Source organism: Ahaetulla prasina, chromosome 6 (genome assembly GCF_028640845.1).
Source record: "Ahaetulla prasina isolate Xishuangbanna chromosome 6, ASM2864084v1, whole genome shotgun sequence".
NCBI classification, from domain to species: domain Eukaryota; kingdom Metazoa; phylum Chordata; class Lepidosauria; order Squamata; family Colubridae; genus Ahaetulla; species Ahaetulla prasina.
The window spans coordinates 115,150,824-115,170,298 of NC_080544.1; the positions used below are offsets into that span (position 1 = coordinate 115,150,824).

The 19,475-nt window shown below is 44.3% G+C and overlaps 1 protein-coding gene across 20 annotated transcripts in view; it reads left to right on the forward strand.

Moving 5' to 3' along the window:
- Nucleotides 1-19,475, forward strand: part of DLG1 (discs large MAGUK scaffold protein 1) — a 92,893-nt gene that overhangs the window by 14,895 nt on the left and 58,523 nt on the right. For 11 of the 20 annotated variants that reach the window (XR_009155653.1, XR_009155654.1, XM_058187526.1 and 8 more), the window contains exon 5: nt 8,711-8,809. The exons of 8 other annotated variants lie outside the window; for them this stretch is intronic. Coding sequence is in view for 10 of the 12 variants with exons in the window: in XM_058187526.1 (XP_058043509.1) it covers nt 8,711-8,809 (99 nt within the window). In the remaining 2 variants the exon portion in view is untranslated. Of the gene's footprint in view, nt 1-3,195; nt 3,470-8,710; nt 8,810-19,475 lie in introns of those variants that run through there. One more of the 20 variants, XM_058187527.1, reaches the window with a different exon arrangement.

Sequence of the window (19,475 nt, forward strand, 5' to 3'; positions counted from 1 at the left end):
GCAGACCTGGATGAACTCACAGATACTGTAACATCATATGTCAGCTTCTGTGAAGACCTATGTGTACCTACAAGGAAATTGCGAATACACAGTAATAACAAACCTTGGTTTACACCTAAACTTAAGCAGCTACGACATTCCAAAGAGGAAGCCTACAGAAAAGGTGATAAAATGCTGTACAATCAGGCCAGAAATGCACTAACAAGGGAGATAAGAGCAGCAAAAAGAAGCTACTCTGAAAAGCTAAAGAATCAATTTTCAGCAAATGAACCAGCAAACATGTGGAAAACTCTTAAAAATATCACCGGCTATGGCAAACCTCCTTCCCAGGCTGAAGGTAATCAACAACTGGCAGATGACCTGAATGAGTTTTACTGCAGGTTTGAAAGGAAACTACAGCCACCTATCTCCATAACCCCCATCTCAGACACACCAACAACAGCCAAGCCTCCTACAACTGACCCCATTTCATTGGGTTCACAACCCTAGTGATCACAGAAAAGGAAGTGCAGGACCTATTTCACAGACAAAAGCCAGGAAAAGCTCCAGGCCCAGACAAGATAACTCCTTCTTGCTTAAAAGTCTGTGCTGACCAATTGGCCCCATCTTCACCCATATTTTCAATAAATCACTAGAGATGTGCTATGTTCCTTCTTGCTTCAAACGCCCTACCATCATCCCAGTGCCGAAGAAGCCCACCATCAAGGAACTGAATGACTACAGACCAGTTGCTCTAACATCTGTAGTCATGAAAACCTTTGAAAGGCTAGTGCTTTCCTACCTGAAAACCATCACGAATCCGCTCTTAGACCCCTTGCAATTTGCATACCGAGCAAATAGATCAACAGATGATGCTGTTAATATGGCTCTGCACTACATCCTACAACATCTTGAGTCTCCAAAGACCTATGCAAGGGTCCTTTTTGTAGACTTTAGTTCAGCATTCAATACCATCATTCCAGACATTCTTCTAACTAAGCTAAACCAGCTACAGGTACCGGAACAGACTTGTAAGTGGATCACAAGCTTCCTAACAAACAGGAAGCAGCAGGTGAAGCTAAGCAAGATCACATCAAATACCTGTACAATTAGCACAGGGCCCCCCCAAGGCTGTGTGCTCTCCCCACTTCTCTTCTCTCTGTACACCAATGACTGCATCTCCAATGATCCATCTGTTAAGCTACTGAAGTTCGCAGATGACACAACAGTGATTGGTCTCATTCGAGACAATGACGAATCCGCATATAGGCGAGAGGTTGAACGACTAGCCTTGTGGTGCAACCAAAACAATCTGGAACTGAACACACTCAAAACCGTAGAAATGGTGGTAGACTTTAGGAAAAACCCTTCCATACTTCCACCTCTCACAATACTTGACAACACAGTATCAACAGTAGAAACCTTCAAATTTCTGGGTTCTATCATATCGCAAGATCTCAAATGGACAGCTAACATCAAAAACATCATTAAAAAAGGACAACAAAGAATGTTCTTTCTGCGCCAACTCAGTAAGCTCAAACTGCCCAAGGAGCTGCTGATCCAATTCTACAGAGGAATTATTGAGTCTGTCATTTGCACCTCTATAACTGTCTGGTTCGGTTCTGCAACCCAACAAGAAAAACACAGACTTCAGAGGATAATTAGAACTGCAGAAAAAATAATTGCTACCACCTTGCCTTCCATTGAGGACCTGTATACTGCACGAATCAAGAAGAGGGCCGTGAAAATATTTGCAGATCCCTCGCATCCTGGACATAAACTGTTTCAACTCCTACCCTCAAAACGACGCTATAGAGCACTGCACACCAGAACAACTAGACACAAGAACAGTTTTTTCCCGAAGGCCATCACTCTGCTAAACAAATAATTCCATCAACACTGTCAGACTATTTACTGAATCTGCACTACTATTAATCGTTTCATAGTTCCCATCACCAATCTCTTTCCACTTATGACTGTATGACTATAACTTGTTGCTGGCAATCCTTATGATTTATATTGATATATTGATCATCAATTGTGTTGTAAATGTTGTACCTTGATGAAGGTATCTTTTCTTTTATGTACACTGAGAGCATATGCACCAAGACAAATTCCTTGTGTGTCCAATCACACTTGGCCAATAAAATTCTATAAATTTTATTTTTTCTAAGCGTTTTATTCCCTGTTGTTTTTTTTTAAATTTATATCCTGCCCTTCTCCGAAGACTCAGTCTCCGAAGACTGTTGTTTTTTTTAAAATTTATATCCTGCCCTTCTCCGAAGACTCAGGGCGGCTTACACTATGTCAAGCAATATAAGGTAGGTAAAATGAGGACCCAGATTGTTGGGGGCAATTAAATTGACTTTGTATATAATATACAAATGGATGAAGACTATTGCTTGACATAGTGTAAGCCGCCCTGAGTCTTCGGAGAAGGGCGGGATATAAATGCAAAAAAAAAATAAAAAAATAAAAAAAAAATAGTCTTCATCCATTTGTATATTATTGTATATCCATTTGTTTTCTAAAAGTCACATTGGTGACTTCAGTTATCTGCACAGAGAAGGCAGCGGCCTTGCCTGCTTGCTATCCCGAAATGGTTGTTGTAACAGTGAATGGCCCTTCTTCCCCTCTTCCCTCAGGCAGCGGAGTAGGAGAGCATTCCTTCTATAACAAAATGTATAGGAGACTTTGATTAAAGCCACATTCAAGCTACAGTATTGGTGTGATGAGATCTTTGTGTGTCCAAGAACTCTATTCACTAAGGAAGATGGCTGGAAAGAGAAGGGGCACCAGAGGATTAGGAGGGTCCGGGCGGGGGGGAGGAGAGGGGGTAGATGGAGAATGGCTGGAAACAGCCACGAGGCCCTCCCTGGGATGGTAACTCCCTAAGGACTGGAGGGGGGGCTGAGAAGGGGCAGCTCTCTGGGCACTGCAGGTAGGCTGCCTTCCCTCCGTGGCTCTCCCGGTTAGTGCTTGCAGCAGGAGGAGGAGGAAGAGATCCTAATTGGGGGCCTGAAGTGGCCAGGCAGCCCCGAGGGGCAGGACAGGAGCCCCTCAGCCGAGGCCGTGGGAGTTGGACGCAGGCTGCCCGGGAAGGAGCCGCCGGGACCAATGAGCTGGCTGGCTTTCTCTGCTGAGTGATGCAGCCGTCACTCTGCCTGTGCTCTGCTGCTGCTGCTGCTGCTCCCTCCCTGCTGGATGGGTGGCAGGGAGGCAGCTGGGCTCTCCTCACAGCACTGCAGGGATGAACTACATCTTTGGAAACAGCTCTCTACTCTACTCGCGGCCTGGCCGGAGCAGCACCCCTGGCTCCGGCCAGGGCTCGGCAGGACCCAAGCTGAGATTCTGGGCCAGGAAGGGCTCTGCAGAGGAGGATCTGCCTGGGGACCAGGAGCCCCTCCGCTGGCCGCCCCTCCTGGCGTTCTTGGCTTGTCTGCAGCCCTTCCTGGATTGCCTGGCGGTTGCCCCCAGCCCCTCCAGCCAGGTAATGTCAACCTGTTGAGCTTTGGAGAGTCTGGAGAGCAGGACTGGAGGGACTCGTGGGGATCCCAGGGAGGCTTTTCTGGGCTTAGTTGGCTGAGATGCTTGCGTGTGGCAGGGGTGGGGCCAGGCTCTCTATTGCGTGGGGTGGGGGGCAAAGGGGGCTGGAATATTTCATAGGAGTGAGGCAGGGGCCTGATTAGAAGTGCCAGCCAGCCAGGATGGGCTTTCTGGGTGTGTCCTGCCAGATTGCAGACTCCAGGCCCCCTCAGAAGCCTGCAGAGATAAAGATCAGACATCCCTCTGAATAGAAACTGGTCACAGAAAAGACTCGGGAGGGGGGCACCCTCCAAACACAGCTGCTGCTTTAGAGACTGGCCGAAAGGGCTTCTCTTTGCTTGCTTCTTGCCTGCAATTGTTGCTCCCACGTCTGCTTTCCTTGAAGAAAACGGAAGTGGCTTGTTGCTCACTCCCAACGTCAGTTTCCCATCTTTAGTTACAATCTGCTGTCCAGCCCAGTTCTAAAGAGCAGCTCACCAGGTGAGGATGGCTGCTTTGCAGAGGATGGTGGGGAACGCTTGTAGTCTTCTCCATCGGCTGCCTGACTCGCCTCCCACCACCCCAGGTCACCCTGCTTGATCTCAGCCAGAGTGTTTCGGTTAATCTCGCAAGTGGCATTTGTTTGGGCATTTCTCTTCCAGCTTTTGGCCTCTCTGTGGGCTTCTTGCGTGGTCATGCAGTAGCTGTGATTTCAACCTTCTGCCAGGCAGCTCGGAGGCTTGGTTTTGGTTGGACCCAGGTTCCTCTTTGGTCTCATCTGGGCCTCATTGGGGGCAGCTTGATCAAACCTTGGGGTGCAATGGGCTGTGATGCCTTCTGGTCAGAGGCCCTAAGGCCCATGTAGGATATATTTATTGTTCTTCTGTACCACTATATTTCTGGCATCACTTCTGGCATAAGAAACAACCTATAAATCTCCCATGGTAAATCAAGGTTTAGTAGCCAATTCAAACTGGGGCTCTGCTGTATTAATAACAGATCAGAGCATCAGCGCCTCCTGCCCTAGTGAGAGGCAGCCTTGACCATCTGGGAGAGCATTGTCCTCACCAGGCCAGAGCCAGACGTGACATGAGGCTAAGTGGTTTCCGGGGAGATCTTCAATGCAATGGGGCCACAGCCAAGAAGATCTTCGGGTCTTGGTCCACCAGCCCCACACAGGGATGGCGACACCAAAAGTTCCCTCTGTAATGAATGTATTGAGTGGGTTGATTCCAGCTGCAGCTTTCTAGAATTGGAAATAAGGACCTCTCTGAATGGCAGTAAAATCCTTTCAGCACCAATGCCAGGTGTTCAACAACGAATGTTCTTTGCGACTAATGCTAGCTGAGCAAAGGGGAACGACAATCCATGCCGGTTGTGGTTTACAATGTCTTCTAGGGGATGAGCATGGAGGCATCTCCTCGGGCCAGGTGAACCTGAGGGGATCAGTTGCGGTTGTGAGATCCTGGCAGGGCTACAGTTGGTGCACTAGCAACAGGGCAGCCACAAAGGCTATTTTGGCCAGGGGCAAATGCTGCCCGTGCAGCTGTGAGTTTGGGGGGGCACTCCATCACTGCTCTCCCTTATCTTGTTGGTATTGAAAGCTCTGCAGGCAAAGAAGGCATCGAGGACTCTCATACATAAGAGCCCAGAGCTAGGCAAGAGCTTATTAACATCCTGGGGAAGATCTTCATGCCCTGCCCGGAGAGTGCAGGGTTGGAGTTACGGCATCTGTATTTTGGGAGAGAGACCGTTCTGCTGTGACGGAGAAGTCACATTTCCTGAGCCCATCAGGTAGCAAGGGGACCAGAGGAACCTTCTCATCCCTCTCTCACATTATCCCAGTTGGGTAGAAAAAAGATGTTACAGACCTTGTAGATTAAGGAATTTTGACTGACGGATCCAGGGAGAGGACTTCACTGCTATTGCCTTTCTCGCCCTCTGGAATAACTTCCCTCCTCCCGGCCTTATGCAGGATTTGGAAAGCCTGGCTCTGCCAATTGGCATGAGCAGCGGGCAACCCTGGGGTGGTGGTTGGCTGGGTGAAAAATATTTTGAGGACATGTTTGTACATTTGAATAACCTGCAAATGCAACAGTATGTATTCATGATGCCAGTGCAGGTAGTGCTTGAGTTATGAACGTAATGGAGCCTGCCAATTATGTTCATAACTGGACAATTTGTTGGAGCAAATCACGTAAAATGAACGGGAAGATTCTCTGCTTTCGCCCATGTATTCGCTAATCGAATGCGCAGATCGTTAAGTACACATGAAGTGTTTTAGGGTGGGGAAGACCATGGGGGGGGCCCTAGTGATTAAAAAGTCCACCTGCTTAAGACCACCCAAGGCCTCCTCTGATCCACTGAGATACCTCATGCTTCCCACAATTGCTTCCCTCCCCCCTTCCCAATTCTGCTGCACCGAGTCACTTACCTTGTGAAGATCTAGCGAACCTCCAGAAGCTTCCAGTCTTGGCACACACAACACCAAAAGGAGGCTTTGGGGCAGTGAAATCTGTTTGCAGACACTTCAGCAAAGCCTATGCCAACAAGAACAGAATCTGGGAGGGACACACTGGCCCCTCACGGGCTCTGTTCTTGCTGGCAAAGGTGTTGTGTCTTGCCCGCTCTCACCGCAGCCGGGGTCTGCTTATCTGCTTCCGAACGCTGAAGAATGTCCTCCCGGCCCCAGCCCTGGCTCCATGCCCAGACAAGCTGAGGAGGGGGCATCTCCCGGCCCCAGCCCTGGCTCCATGCCCAAGCAGGCTGCAGAGGAGGGAGCACCCCCCGGCCCCAGCCCTGGCTCCATGCCCAGGCAAACGGAGCAGCTAGACCTCCCTCCTCCACAGCATGTGAGCCTGAGGAAAGTTTATTTCCAACAGCTGCTGATTGGAGTGACCCTCGCATCAGAAGACTGGATAGGCGGAGGCAACAGAAGGAAGGGAGGGGCAGGCCTTAATGAGTGCTGAGTCATGGAGCCACACCCCATGGCCTATATAAAGGATCTGCTTTCTGGCAGTCTCTGAGTCAGGCAAAGTCGAAGTTATCTTGCTGAAGTCACTTTCTGGTCTCCTGCCTGCTCTGAGGACTTTGCTAGGACTTTGGGCAGAGCTGCAGAGGCAAGCCTGATTCGGATTTCCCTGACCCGGCCGTCAGCAGAGGAGTGGGACACGACAAAAGGCTTTTTGCAAAGATGACTGGAGCCTGCAGGGACACAATCTCTGTGCAGGCTTCTGCAGGGAAACGGCAAACAGAGGGAAGGCCTGAAGCACTGAAGCCTTCCCTCCATTTGCAAAGCCTTTTGCCGCACATCTTATCCAGGCCTCAATTTGCAGAGAACAGAGGCCTAAAGTAGTGCGAGATCTCACACTACTGATCTTGCGTAATCTCGTGGTACCTCTGCTCTCTGTAAATGCACCAAAGGCCTGAAGCGATGAAGCAGGCAAAGAAACTGCAGCAGAGAGGAGACAGATCTTACTATCTTCGCAAGGTAAGTGAATCTCCACAGGGTGAGTGCCAGTGGAGACCTTGCCCGCCGGCGGCGGGGAGAAATTGGCAAAGCAGATGTTGCAGTGCCTCTTCGGTCATTCAAAAGGGTGAACGACCACCGTGGTACTGCAACATTCGTAACCTTGGTACTGACATAAGTACTTGGGGTGCTATGTCACAACTTCAAACGGTCACTAAGTGAACTATTGTAACTTGAGGATTACCTGTATTGCTTATGTGCAAACAGAAGAATAAAACATAAAAAATCCTTAACAAAAGTTAAGGAGCTATATGATTGCAAGACATCCTGCACTGGAACCTGCCATGGTTTTAAGGCTGCTGAGCTGGGATCTAATTTCCATTGTACGCCTAGTACCCACTTGCTTCTCTGGGAGGCCTGTGGGGCACCAGGCTAGAACTGGCGAATTCTTGTTCTTCCATTTGAAGCCACAACAAGGTGATGCACTTCTCCTGTTAAGGATGCCTGGTGAACCTGATTTAACACTTCTGTAATTTTCTTTATAGTACCAAGTTGCAGATTGTGGCAGGAGGAATTTATTATTCTTTAAATAATAAAGTTCTTCTTAATGAACAGTGACCAAGCTGATTACCTGGCTGTGCTTCATTTCTTCAGGAAATAAAATAGCACTATTCAATTCTATGGAAACAGGTTCGCTCCCTTATCCTGCCGGTCACGGAGGCTGCAGTGGCAGTCCTGATGGGGGCATTCGCCTTTGGGATGCTTAAATGGATGAAGAAGTGCTCCTATGTTCCACAGGAGTCTGTCCTGGGACCCATATTGCCTGTTCTGCATTTTTATTAATGGCATAGATCAGCGGTCCCCCAACTTTCCGGCTTGGCAGACCGGCAGAGGCGATGGCGGGGTGGTTATGTCCACAAATGAGTCAGCAGTATGTGAAGATGCACCTGCTAACAGAGCCAGGGCTCGGCTGGAATCCATTCACAAGAGCACAGAATCCACTCTCCTCACTCTCCTGGTCTGTCCTGGTCAGATTTTGTCTGGAAGGCTGGTCCTGGTACCTGGACACCAACACAATGGTGTAGCTTCCAAGAAGGCCGGGTGAAGGCTCTGGACCAAGCGCTGGGAGGAATAGCTCAAGGCCCTGGGAAAGTCTATCTTGCAGAAGAGCAGACTTGGGGGTGGGGGTGGGGGTGGGGGTGAATGCGGTCTTCAGAGACCCAAAAGCTGGGGCTTCCTTTATGTCGAGAGCAGGGAGGTTCTGTTGCCCTGAGGGTTAGGCCTAAGGACGGGTGAAATTGCAAGTCACACACTAGGAAGAATTTCTTTTTGCTAGAAACTGCCAACAAGATTACCTCTTGGATAGTAGGACTCCATTATGTGTCATTTCCCCCCCGTCCTCCCCTCTAGACATTGACCCATCCTGCCTGGAGCAGGAGGTGGGGGTCATTCCAACTGTCACTCAAGGGGGTTGCTGTGATTTTCTGGAGCAAAAACTAGAAGGAACAATTTTTGTCTGAGCTGGGGTGCTCTGCGTGCTGTGTCTTTTCCAAGAGGGGCAATCAAAGTTCCATTTTGGCTCAGTAAGGCTCTCCTTGTCTGCTTCATGGGCAAGAGGAGTCGGGCCACTTTTGGATAAAAGAGGGGTCTGGAAGGAGCCCCCCCCCCCCCCGGAGTTGGCATTTGGGGCATGTGCTTTGGGTCCCACCCTTGACTCCTTTTCATTGCTGCTTTTAGACGCCAGAAGCTGCTCTTCCTTCTCCTTCTCCTCCTCCTGTTGTCTCTGCTCTGCCAGTTCCTGCCGAGGCTTCATTCATCCCAACTTCCATCTCACAGGTTTTTATTCATTTAATGCTATTTGCATACTAACTGATGATGGGTGCTTCGTTTCTGTGGGTGCATGCAGACTGGGCTCCTCGGCCTGGATGTTGCTGTGTTTCTGTGCTGCGCAAAAAGAGGAGCCATGCAGAGGTGGGGAAAACACTGAAGGGAGGGGTTTTTGTTTGTGTGTGGTCTTGTTCACCCCAAGAATCTACTGTATAGGTAGTCCTTGACTTGCAACCACAATTGAGACCAGAATTTCTGTAGTTGAAGAAGGAGGCTGTTGCCATGGTTGTTAAGTGAATCACTGCAGCTGTTAAGTGAATCACATGGCTGTTAATAAATCTGACTTCCCCCATTGACTTTGCTTGCCAGAAGCCAGGATGCGGCAACTGTGGTAAATACGTGCCAGTTGCCAAGTGCATGAATGAGACTGTGGAGTCAACCGTTATAATGCAAGGGACGGTTGTTAGTAACTTTTTTCAGTGCCTTTGTAACTTTGAGTTGCTAAATGAATAGTTGTAAGTTGAGGACTACCTGTATTTTGACTTCTAATTTGGGGGGCAATGGAAGGCATTAGGGAAAAGATTTAAAGACGGACTGGAGCTGACTAGCCCTCTCTGCTTCCTGGGTAGCATTAACTGGTGGATTCCCAGATCCCTCTGGATCACCAACTGTCCAATCCCCCCTTTTGTCTGGCCTTGCATGTTGGGTGACCCCAGCTGGTGTCCTCTGAATTGAGCTGTGGTTGAAGAATGTGGGACTCGGGACCAGGTGGTCAGAATCTGTTTGGGGCAGCTTCCTGGTTACCTGGTTTGCATTCGTGCTGCCATGGAGTTCTGGGACCTTCAGCGCTTGGAGGCTACTTCTACTCTGTCTAGATCCAGTCCAACCCTCCTGGCCCGCCACCTTCCCTCCCTCTTAGCCTCCCAGAGGCTTCCTAAGCTCAGTCCTTGCCTGAGCCTGAGTGCTTTCCATGCTGTTTTTCATGGTCCACATTAAAACAATTGCTTCTAAAATAGTGCTCGAAATGTTTGGTTGAGTTGATGATATAGTATATATTTTGTTGTTTTTTCTAAGCACAGCCCGGTGCTTTACACCCGATAAAGGCTGTAAACCATCTAAAATACATGTGGGTTGCTTTTAGGCAGAGATCAGTGGGCAGAAGGCTCACCTTGTTTGTCACCAGGGCTCGGCCTTCCTGGACAGGTGGAGATTGGGGCAGTAGGCAGGTAGACAGTTCCGTGGCTTTTCTTGCACATATGCCAGAAAGGTGCCTCAACTCAGCCTTATGTGAACACAAGTCCCATCAGGCAGGGCAGAGACGGGCCCTCCAGGTTCCCTTTCTGCGAAGCACTTGACAGATGGCCCCTTTGCTGGCGCAATATTGGCTGAGGCAGCCTTGCAAGAAAGGGAGACAGCTCAGACAGCTTCCCATGGATTAGGCCAAGGTGGAGCAGGAGTCCTGACAGTGCTTGCATAAGCCAAATTTTAGGGCATGTCATTTAATGGGGTGAAAATTTTTTTTTTTTCAGTGATGAGTTCTAAAAATACGTGTTTTTACACCAAGAATTTAAAACTGCAGTTATTTTTGCCATTGCACAACGTTTAGCTTGGTACGGTAAATCCATGTCTGAACATATACCCCACAGAAGTCTCTTGTAACCCAAATACTATCAACTTTCTCTTTCGCTTCCGGTTGGCGCCACCTTTCTCGCTGGGTGCCTAATTAAGGCGCTCCGCACTGGATATCGTAAAAGCCGGTGAAAACAGTGAAGAACAGCTGTTCCCGGCTTCAATTTCCCTCTCTGGGAGAAAGGGAGAGAAGAGAGCAGCGGGGGAGTGGTAGATCTCCCCAGGGGCCTTGTTTTGTTATGCAGAGCCCCGAAGGGTTGAATCCCATTGAATCCTGCTAAGCTCCGATCTTCAGTGCGCTCTTGCAAAAGCAGGAAAAGAGGAAGGTGTCCATCTCTGCTCAATCAATTTCTTTTTGTGGATTTCTACATGCAGACGGAACAAGCACGAGTGAACAATTATTGGATTGCAAGTATTTTTGATTTCCTGACTTCTACCTTTTAAAATGAGAAATTTTTTTCCTTGCTTTAACTGACTGTTTAAAATGGCATCTGAGTGGAAGTGAAAATAAAGTAAAAATGAGCAGGCTGCGTAACTAAGAAGCTAGGAAACGTTACTTGTGGATTGTAGCGAATTGAGCTCTCCTATACTTAAAGGAGAATAGAGAAATTTTTAAACTTAAATTCTCTGACCCTTAAAAATTGAAATGGCTACTAAACCACCTAAGACTGCTGGTAGAAGGGGTTCTGAAGTAGCTTTGGAGGATTTGATTAAAGAACAAGGAAAAGTGTTTGAAGAGAAGTTTAAGGAGATGATGAAAAACATAAAAGAAATAAAAGAAGATAATAAAAAGATAAGAGAAGATATTTTGATTGCTTTTCAAGGTTTGGCAAAAAGACTGGAGGGGGTGGAGGAGAAGGTGCAAGAAATTGTTCAGTCAAACCAGCAATTAGATAATCGAATGGGAGGAATGCAAATAAAACTGGACAAAAATGAAGATCAAATGGTGGTGATGCAGTATAGAATGATGGAAGGAGCTCTGAGAATTAGGGGGTTAAAAGAAGAAAAAGGCGAAGATCTAAAAAAAAATTTATCAGAAGCCCTGGCTGAATTTATTGAACTTGATCCACAAGAGGTTGCTTATCAAATTGATAAAATTTACAGAGTTAATTCTCGGATTGCCAGGCAGAAGAAACTTCCTAGAGATATTGTGGTTTATTTTTTGAAACGGACAGTGAGACATCAGATTTTACAAGTTGCATATCAGAAAAACCTGAAAATAGGAGAACAGGAGCTAAAGGTTTTGAAAGAGATTTATTTATTTATTTATTTTATTTTATTTTATTTTATTTTATTTTATTTTATTTTATTTTATTTTATTTATTTTATTTATTTATTTATTTATTTATTTATTTATTTATTTATTTATTTATTTATTTAATTTATATACCGCCCTTCTCCCGAAGGATTCAGGGCGGTTTACAGCCAGGGTATTTTTTATTTATTTATTTATTTATTTAATTTATATACCGCCCTTCTCCCGAAGGACTCAGGGCAGTTTACAGCCAGGGTAAAAAGCACAAATCAGAAAAGTTAAAAAACATTTTAAAACTAATTAAATTAGAGGCTGAAGGAATTTAAAACTATAATAAAACCCCAATACAATTGGGGTTTTGATTCCTCCCAAGATGTTAAGGGATAGGAAAGACTTTATATTTTTTACTCAAGAACTTAAGAAGTATCAGATTCAATATAGGTGGGAAGTTCCAGTTGGTTTGAAAGTATATTATCAAGGAAGAAGATATCGTATTGATACTGTGCTTAAGGCCAGATTTTCTTTCTACTGTGCTGAAAGTTGAAATAGAAGTAATAGAAAAAAGAATTCAAGAGACTCAAATTGGTGTGGAAGCTGAGGTGATCCCAGTGATGTTACCATCTGAGGACCAACCACAAGAACAAAGAGTGACGAGGGGAGCCCTCAAGCGTAAAGAAAAGGAGCAACAAACTCAAAGTAAAGCTCAGGATTCTGCTACAGAAGCGGTGGGAGGAGCAAAGCCAAAGATACGGGAGGACGATCTTCAGTTGATCGCTCAAAGGCTTCAGCCAGTAATGGCAAATAAAATTTTGACTTGGCATGTTAATGGTTTGAATTCAGCTCAGAAGAGAAGAAAAATATTTCATTATTTGAAACAATTTAGAAATGATGTTATTTGCTTACAAGAAACACATATTAAATTATCAGATCAAAAATACTTAATAAATTCAAAGTTAGGTAAACACTTTGTTGCCTCAGTTTTGGACAAAAAACATGGTATAGTCGTATATTTGAGAAAAGATATACCACCAAGTTAATAGAGGCAGATATTTATGGAAGATATATTGCCATCGAACTTATATTAGAAACAAAAAAGACTCTTCTGCTTGGTATTTATGCACCCAATCAGCAACAAGAAAATTTTTACAGAATGTTGTATGACAAGTTGATTCTATGGGATTATAAATCATGTATTATATTAGGAGATTGGAATGGAGTAATAGATACACGAAAGGACAAGAAATTTCTTCTAAGAAGATACCTGCACATGCAAAGCTGCCTAAATCTTTTTTTGAGATGACAGAAGATTTTGAGTTGAGAGATGTATGGAGACTGCGGAATTTGGAGGAAAGAGATTATACTTTTTTCTCTGATAGGCATCAATCCTTCTCACGTATTGATTTTATTTTAACTTCTAATGATTTGCTTTCTAGGGTGAAGAAAATTAAAATATTTCCAAGATGTTTGTCTGATCATAGTCCTGTTTGGATGGAATTGCAATATGGAAAAGAAGGCAGAAGAACATGGAGATTAAATGAAAATCTGTTTAGATATCAGGATAATGTAAATCAATGTAAAAAGCAGATGAAAGAATTTTTTGATTATAATTTGAATAAGGAAACATCGATAGAAATGGTTTGGGATGCCAGTAAGGCCTTTATGAGAGGTGTGTTAATATATATTAACAATAGACAGAGAAATAAGCAACAAAGACAGCGTAGGTACTTAGAAGAGGAGATTTATAAGAAACAGCAATTACTAATACATAACCCACAGGACCAAAAGATTAAGGATGCAATAAAGATATTACAGAGTCAATTTAATATGATAATTGCTGACCAAGTGGCAACAAATATACAATATGCCAAATATAATACCTTTTGTAATGCAAATAGATCTGGTAGGTGGTTAGCATACATTCTAAGGAAAAAACAGAAACAACATATTATAGAAAAAATAGAATATAAAGGTAAAGAGAGATATCAACAGGATATAATTAAGAAAGCCTTCTTAGAATATTACACAAATTTATATGCTAAAGATAAAATATTGAATATGGATATTGATAATTATTTGAAAGATTACAAGGTTAAAAGTTTAACCTTAGAAGAAAGGGAAGAATTAAATCAGCCTATAACTTCTGAAGAAATTATTTTGGTAATTAAACAATTAAAAATGGGGAAAACTCCTGGTACAAATGGGCTTACAGTAAGTTACTATAGGAACTTACAGGATGAGATGTTAGGTCCATTTAAGGAATTATTTAATCAAATATAATTAGGAGGGGGAATTCCCCCTTCATGGAGAACTTCTTTTATTTCATTGATACCAAAAGAGGAACAGGATTGTTCTAAACCTGCGAATTATAGGCCAATTTCACTTTTAAATAATGATTATAAGATTTTTGTTAAAATAATAGCAAACAGATTAATGTTAGTTTTACAACGTAGAATTCATACTGATCAATCTGGGTTTATAAAAGGGAGACAGATGAGGAATAATGTTAGGCAGATTGTTAACTTATTGGAATATTTAGAAAAGAAAAATTTTATATCAGCAGCATTTATTTTTTGGGATGCAGAGAAAGCTTTTGATTGATTGCATTGGGACTTTTATTTAGACTAATAGAAAAAATGCAATTTCGAGATGGTTTTGTAAGAATAATTAGAGCAATTTATGGAGAGCAAACAGTCCAGATAATAATTAATGGTAACTTAACAGAAGCTTTTAAGATTGCGAAAGGAACAAGACAGGGATGTCCTTTATTACCATTACTGTTCATTTTAACTCTGGAGCCACTATTGGATAAAATACAAGAATCAAAGGAGACAGAGGGAATTAAAGTTAGACAACATGAATATAAAGTGAGAGCCTTTGCAGATGATTTGGTGATTACTCTAACAAATCCTATAAATAGTGTATCTCTGTTGGACATAATTGATCGATATGGAAAGGTTTCAGGGTTTAAGGTAAACCAGAATAAAACAAAAGTGATAATAAAAAATATGACCAAACAACAGAAATAAAAATTAGAGGAAATAACAGGATTTGAAATTGTAAAAAAGGTTAAATATTTAGGGGTTTATATTACACCATCAAATGTGAAATTGTATAAGAATAATTATGAGGTCTTATGGCAAAAAGTTCAGAAGGACTTGATGGTTTGGAAAAAATTGCAGTTATCGTTGTTGGGGATAATAGCTGCTATTAAAATGAACGTTTTACCTAGATTTCTATTCCTCTTTCAGATGATACCAATAATTAAGAAAGACAAAAATTTGGAGGAATGGCAGACTGGAATTAACAAATTTATATGGGAAGGTAAAAAGGCCAGGGTTAAAATGAAAATAATTCAAGATTCACGGGAAAGGGAAGACTTAAAAATGCCTAATTTTAGATTATATTATGAAGCAGCTGTTCTCTCTGTGATGATTGGTTTAATCTAACGGAGGAGAGAATTTTGAACATAGAAGGTTATGATTTATTATATGGATGGCATGCATATTTAATTTATGATAAAAAAGTGGATAAGGCTTTTAAAAACCATGTGTTAAGAATTGCTCTCTTGCATGTCTGGAAGAAATATTTTTATAAATTAAATTATAAGGTTCCCATGTGGGCAAGTCCTAGACATACAATAGAAAACATAAATTTAGAACAGACTCAGGAAATGACTACATATAAAGATCTTTTTGTATACTGAAAGTGATAGTTTGCAATTAAAATCTTTGCACGTATTAAAAGAAGAAGGGAAAAATTATACTTGGTTCCATTATGGGCAATTACGTGCTAGATGGAAGGAAGATCAGAAAATTGGTATAGTCCAGAATGAAGAAAATTTGGTAAAGCAAATTAGAAATCGATCTCAGGAGCATATAAAGAGATTGTATAATGTGTTACTTGAAATAGACTCTGAAAGGGATTTGGTAAAGGACTGTATGATAAAGTGGGCACAAAATTTTCAGGAGCCAATATTATTGGAAACTTGGGAAAAAAATTGGGTTAGAAATGTCAAATTTACACAGGCACAGAATTTAAGGGAAAATTTTTATAAAATGTTTTACAGATGGCATTTAGATCCTAAGAAATTATCATGTATGTATCCAGATATGCAAGCAAAACGTTGGAGATGTAACTGTGACGACGCTACATATTTTCATATTTGGTGGACTTGCAAAAATATTAAGGCTTTTTGGATAAGAATTTGGTGGATTCTACAAAATGTTTTGAAAAAGAAGATAAAGTTCCTGCCGCAAGTTTTTTTGCTGGGAATTATCACGGATTGTACAGTAATTGAGACTAAGTTGATTTTAAATTTAATAACAGCAGCAAGATTACTAATAGGACAGTATTGGAAGAAAAAAGAAGTACCTACAATAGGAGAATGGATATTGAAAGTTGCCAATTTGGCTGAGATGGCAAAAATCTCAGCCTTTTTGAAAGACAATACATAAGAAAGATATTTAAGTGAATGGAAAAAATGGATTGACTATATTCAAAACAGATATCAGACTAAGAGTTATCAGACTGCCTTTGAATGATTAGGATGTATTATTTTTGATTGTTTTGGGGAGGTTAGGAATTGATGAGAATTGTAGGATTATAATTTAGTTAGGAAGGAAGAATTTTTAGTATATGTTTGTTTTATTTTTACTATACCTTGTGTTTGTTCCGGGAAGTCGAGGGGAGGAGGGGGGTTTGTGAAGGGAGGGGGGAAAGGGGGAAAATTTTTTTTGTAAAACTTTCAATTAAAAAAAAACTGCAGTTATTTTTGCCATTGCACTACATTTAGCTTGGTACGGTAAATCCACGTCTGAACATATACCCCACAAAAGTCTCTTGTAACCCAAATACTGTCAACTTTCTCTTCTCAAAATTACACCTTGTGCTACAAAAATTAAAGTTCTTCTTTGCATGAAAAAATAATCCATGCAATCCTAAACTAACATCAGAAAGCAATTATCTGAGTTACAAAAATATTTAAGCAAGTTTTATCAAGTTTTTGTTTTGATTGTCCCAAAGGTGCTTTTTCAAGTGACAGTTGGTCTTCCAGTTGCCTCTTGAAAAAGCACCTTTGGGACAACCATGACCTGGATGACTGAGAATCTCCATAGGCATCTTGTTTTGATACCTTCTTTGACATTAGCCGCCGACTTGCTTCATAGCCTCTGATATAACCCTCACGTTTCTCATGTGTCTACACTCTGCTTGCTGCCTCTGTGACCTGTTTCACACATCTCTCTATTGATTGATGAGCCTCTGTGGCGCAGTGGTTGGAGTGCAGTACTGCAGTCTATTTCTGCTGACTGCTGGCTGCCTGCAATTTGGCAAATCAAATCTCACCAGGCTCAAGGTTGACTCAGCCTTCCATCCTTCCGAGGTTGATAAAATGAGGACCCAGATTGTTGGGGGCAATATGCTGACTCTAAACTGCTTAGAGAGGGCTGTAAAAGGTTAGGATTATATAGGTCTTAAGGGCTATTGCTATTGGGCATGACAGGGCCACTGTGGTACTTGTGTTGGTTTGACAGTGAACTTCTATATTTCCGCTGTAGTCAGTTGCATGTCAAAGGTTAGGGTTTGCATGTCAAAGGTGGCTCATATTCACCTTCAGATCACCTTCAGTCAGCTCCAGCAGAGTGGATTCTCTGGCATTGATTAAAGATGTTTTTCTTGCACATAGAGAAAAGTCTCCCAGCGTGTCATCATCTGCGCCCCTCAAGTCAATGATTTTTTGCACACCAGCTCTCCTTTGTTGAATGTCACCTGAACACAGTGTCTGGATTATCATTTCACTGAAAGCGTACCATGCTGAGCGTTGAATGGTTGGCAAAACAGCATCTACTACTGCCTGCTTTTGCAGTTTGACTTGCTTCAGCTAAAAGAACCCATGATGCGGGCCTTCAATCCCAGGGTACTTCGATGAAGATGCATTCTATTTCGCCCTTCTTACAGAGCTCATCAAATTCTTGATTGACCTAGGGACTTCATAATATTTTCCTGGTCTCTCTTGACTTTATGTGGTCAACTACAAGTCTCTTGTCTTTTTCGGTGATCAAGCCAGCATCCATGAAGGTGACTGTGGTAATGGCTGCTGTGGCATGTAGACCAACACTGTATCTTATGCTCTGCATAGTGGCATAGATGTCAGATGGGCTTGTTTGTCACGTACATGGCTCCTTGCAGCGTGACAGCAGCCCTGCCCGAGCTCCTGGAGGTGCTTGCTGGAGTGGCAGTGGAGACCCCCAGACTTATAGTCATGGGGGACTTTAACTTGCCATCGACCGGCATGTCATCGACAGTTGCTCGGGAGTTCACGGCTTCCATGACGGCCTTGGACCTGACTCAAGTAGTTGATGGCCCCACTCACATTGGGGGAGGCACACTGGATTTGATTTTCATCTCTGGTCAGTGGTTGAAGGATCTGGACTTGAGGGATTTAGTCACTGAACCTTTGTCATGGTCAGATCACTTTCTCCTTCGCCTGGACTTTCTGACCGCCACTCAACACCACAGGGAGACGGAACCAATACGTTGGTTCCATCCCAGGCGCCTGATGGACCCGGAGAGGTTCCAGACGGAGCTTGGGCCATTTCCTGAGGACCTGGCTCACGGCACGGCCGTGGAACTTGTCGCGGCCTGGGAACGGGCCGTGGCGGGGGCCTTAGACCGTGTCGTGCCTTTGCAGCCTCTGACCCGGCGTAGATCTCAACCAGCTCCCTGGTTCTCCGAGGGGCTGAGGGAGATGAAACGCCAGAGAACACGCCTAGAGAGTTCCTGGAGGTCCAGTCGTTCGGAGGCTGATCGGACACTAGTTAGGTCCTATACTAGGACCTACCTAGTGGCACTGAGGGAAGCGAGACGTTCCTACGTCTCCTTCCTCATTGCGTCGGCAGATAACCGCCCAGCCGCCCTGTTTCGGGTGACTCGCTCTCTCCTTCAACAGGGGGAGTGGGATGACCCGTTGCAGGGAAGTGCCGAGGAGTTTAGTGGTTATCTATACGACAAAATCGTTCAGCTTCGGGATGGTCTGGACCAAAATTGGGTAGATCCAGGTGAGATGTCAGAGAGCTGTCTTGTTGAGACTGTTTGGGATGAGTTTGATCCTGTGGCTCCCGAGGATATGGACAGGTTGCTGAGTAGGCTGAACGCCACCACATGTTTACTGGACCCGTGTCCCTCCTGGTTGGTGCTGGCCACACAGGAGGTGACACGAGGCTGGCTCCAGGGGATTACGAATGCTTCTTTGTTGGAGGGGGTCTTTCTGGCCGCCTTGAAAGAGGCGGTGGTGAGACCCCTCCTCAAGAAGCCTTCCCTGGACCCAGCTGTTTTAGGTAATTATTGTCCGGTCTCCAACCTTCGCTTTACGGCGAAGGTTGTAGAGAGTGTGGTGGCACGTCAACTACCCCAGTACCTGGAGGAAACCGTCTATCTAGACTCATTCCAGTCCGGCTTTCGGCCCGGATACAGCACTGAGACGGCTTTGGTCGCGTTGGTGGATGATCTCTGCAGGGCCAGGGATAGGGGTTATTCCTCTTGTTGTGTCTTGCCCGCTCTCACCACAGCCGGGGTCTGCTTATCTGCTTCCGAACGCTGAAGAATGTCCTCCCGGCCCCAGCCCTGGCTCCATGCCCAGACAGGCTGAGGGGGGGGCATCTCCCGGCCCCAGCCCTGGCTCCATGCCCAAGCAGGCTGCAGAGGAGGGAGCACCCCTGCCCCAGCCCTGGCTCCATGCCCAGGCAAACGGAGCAGCTAGACCCTCCCTCCTCCACAGCATGTGAGCCTGAGGAA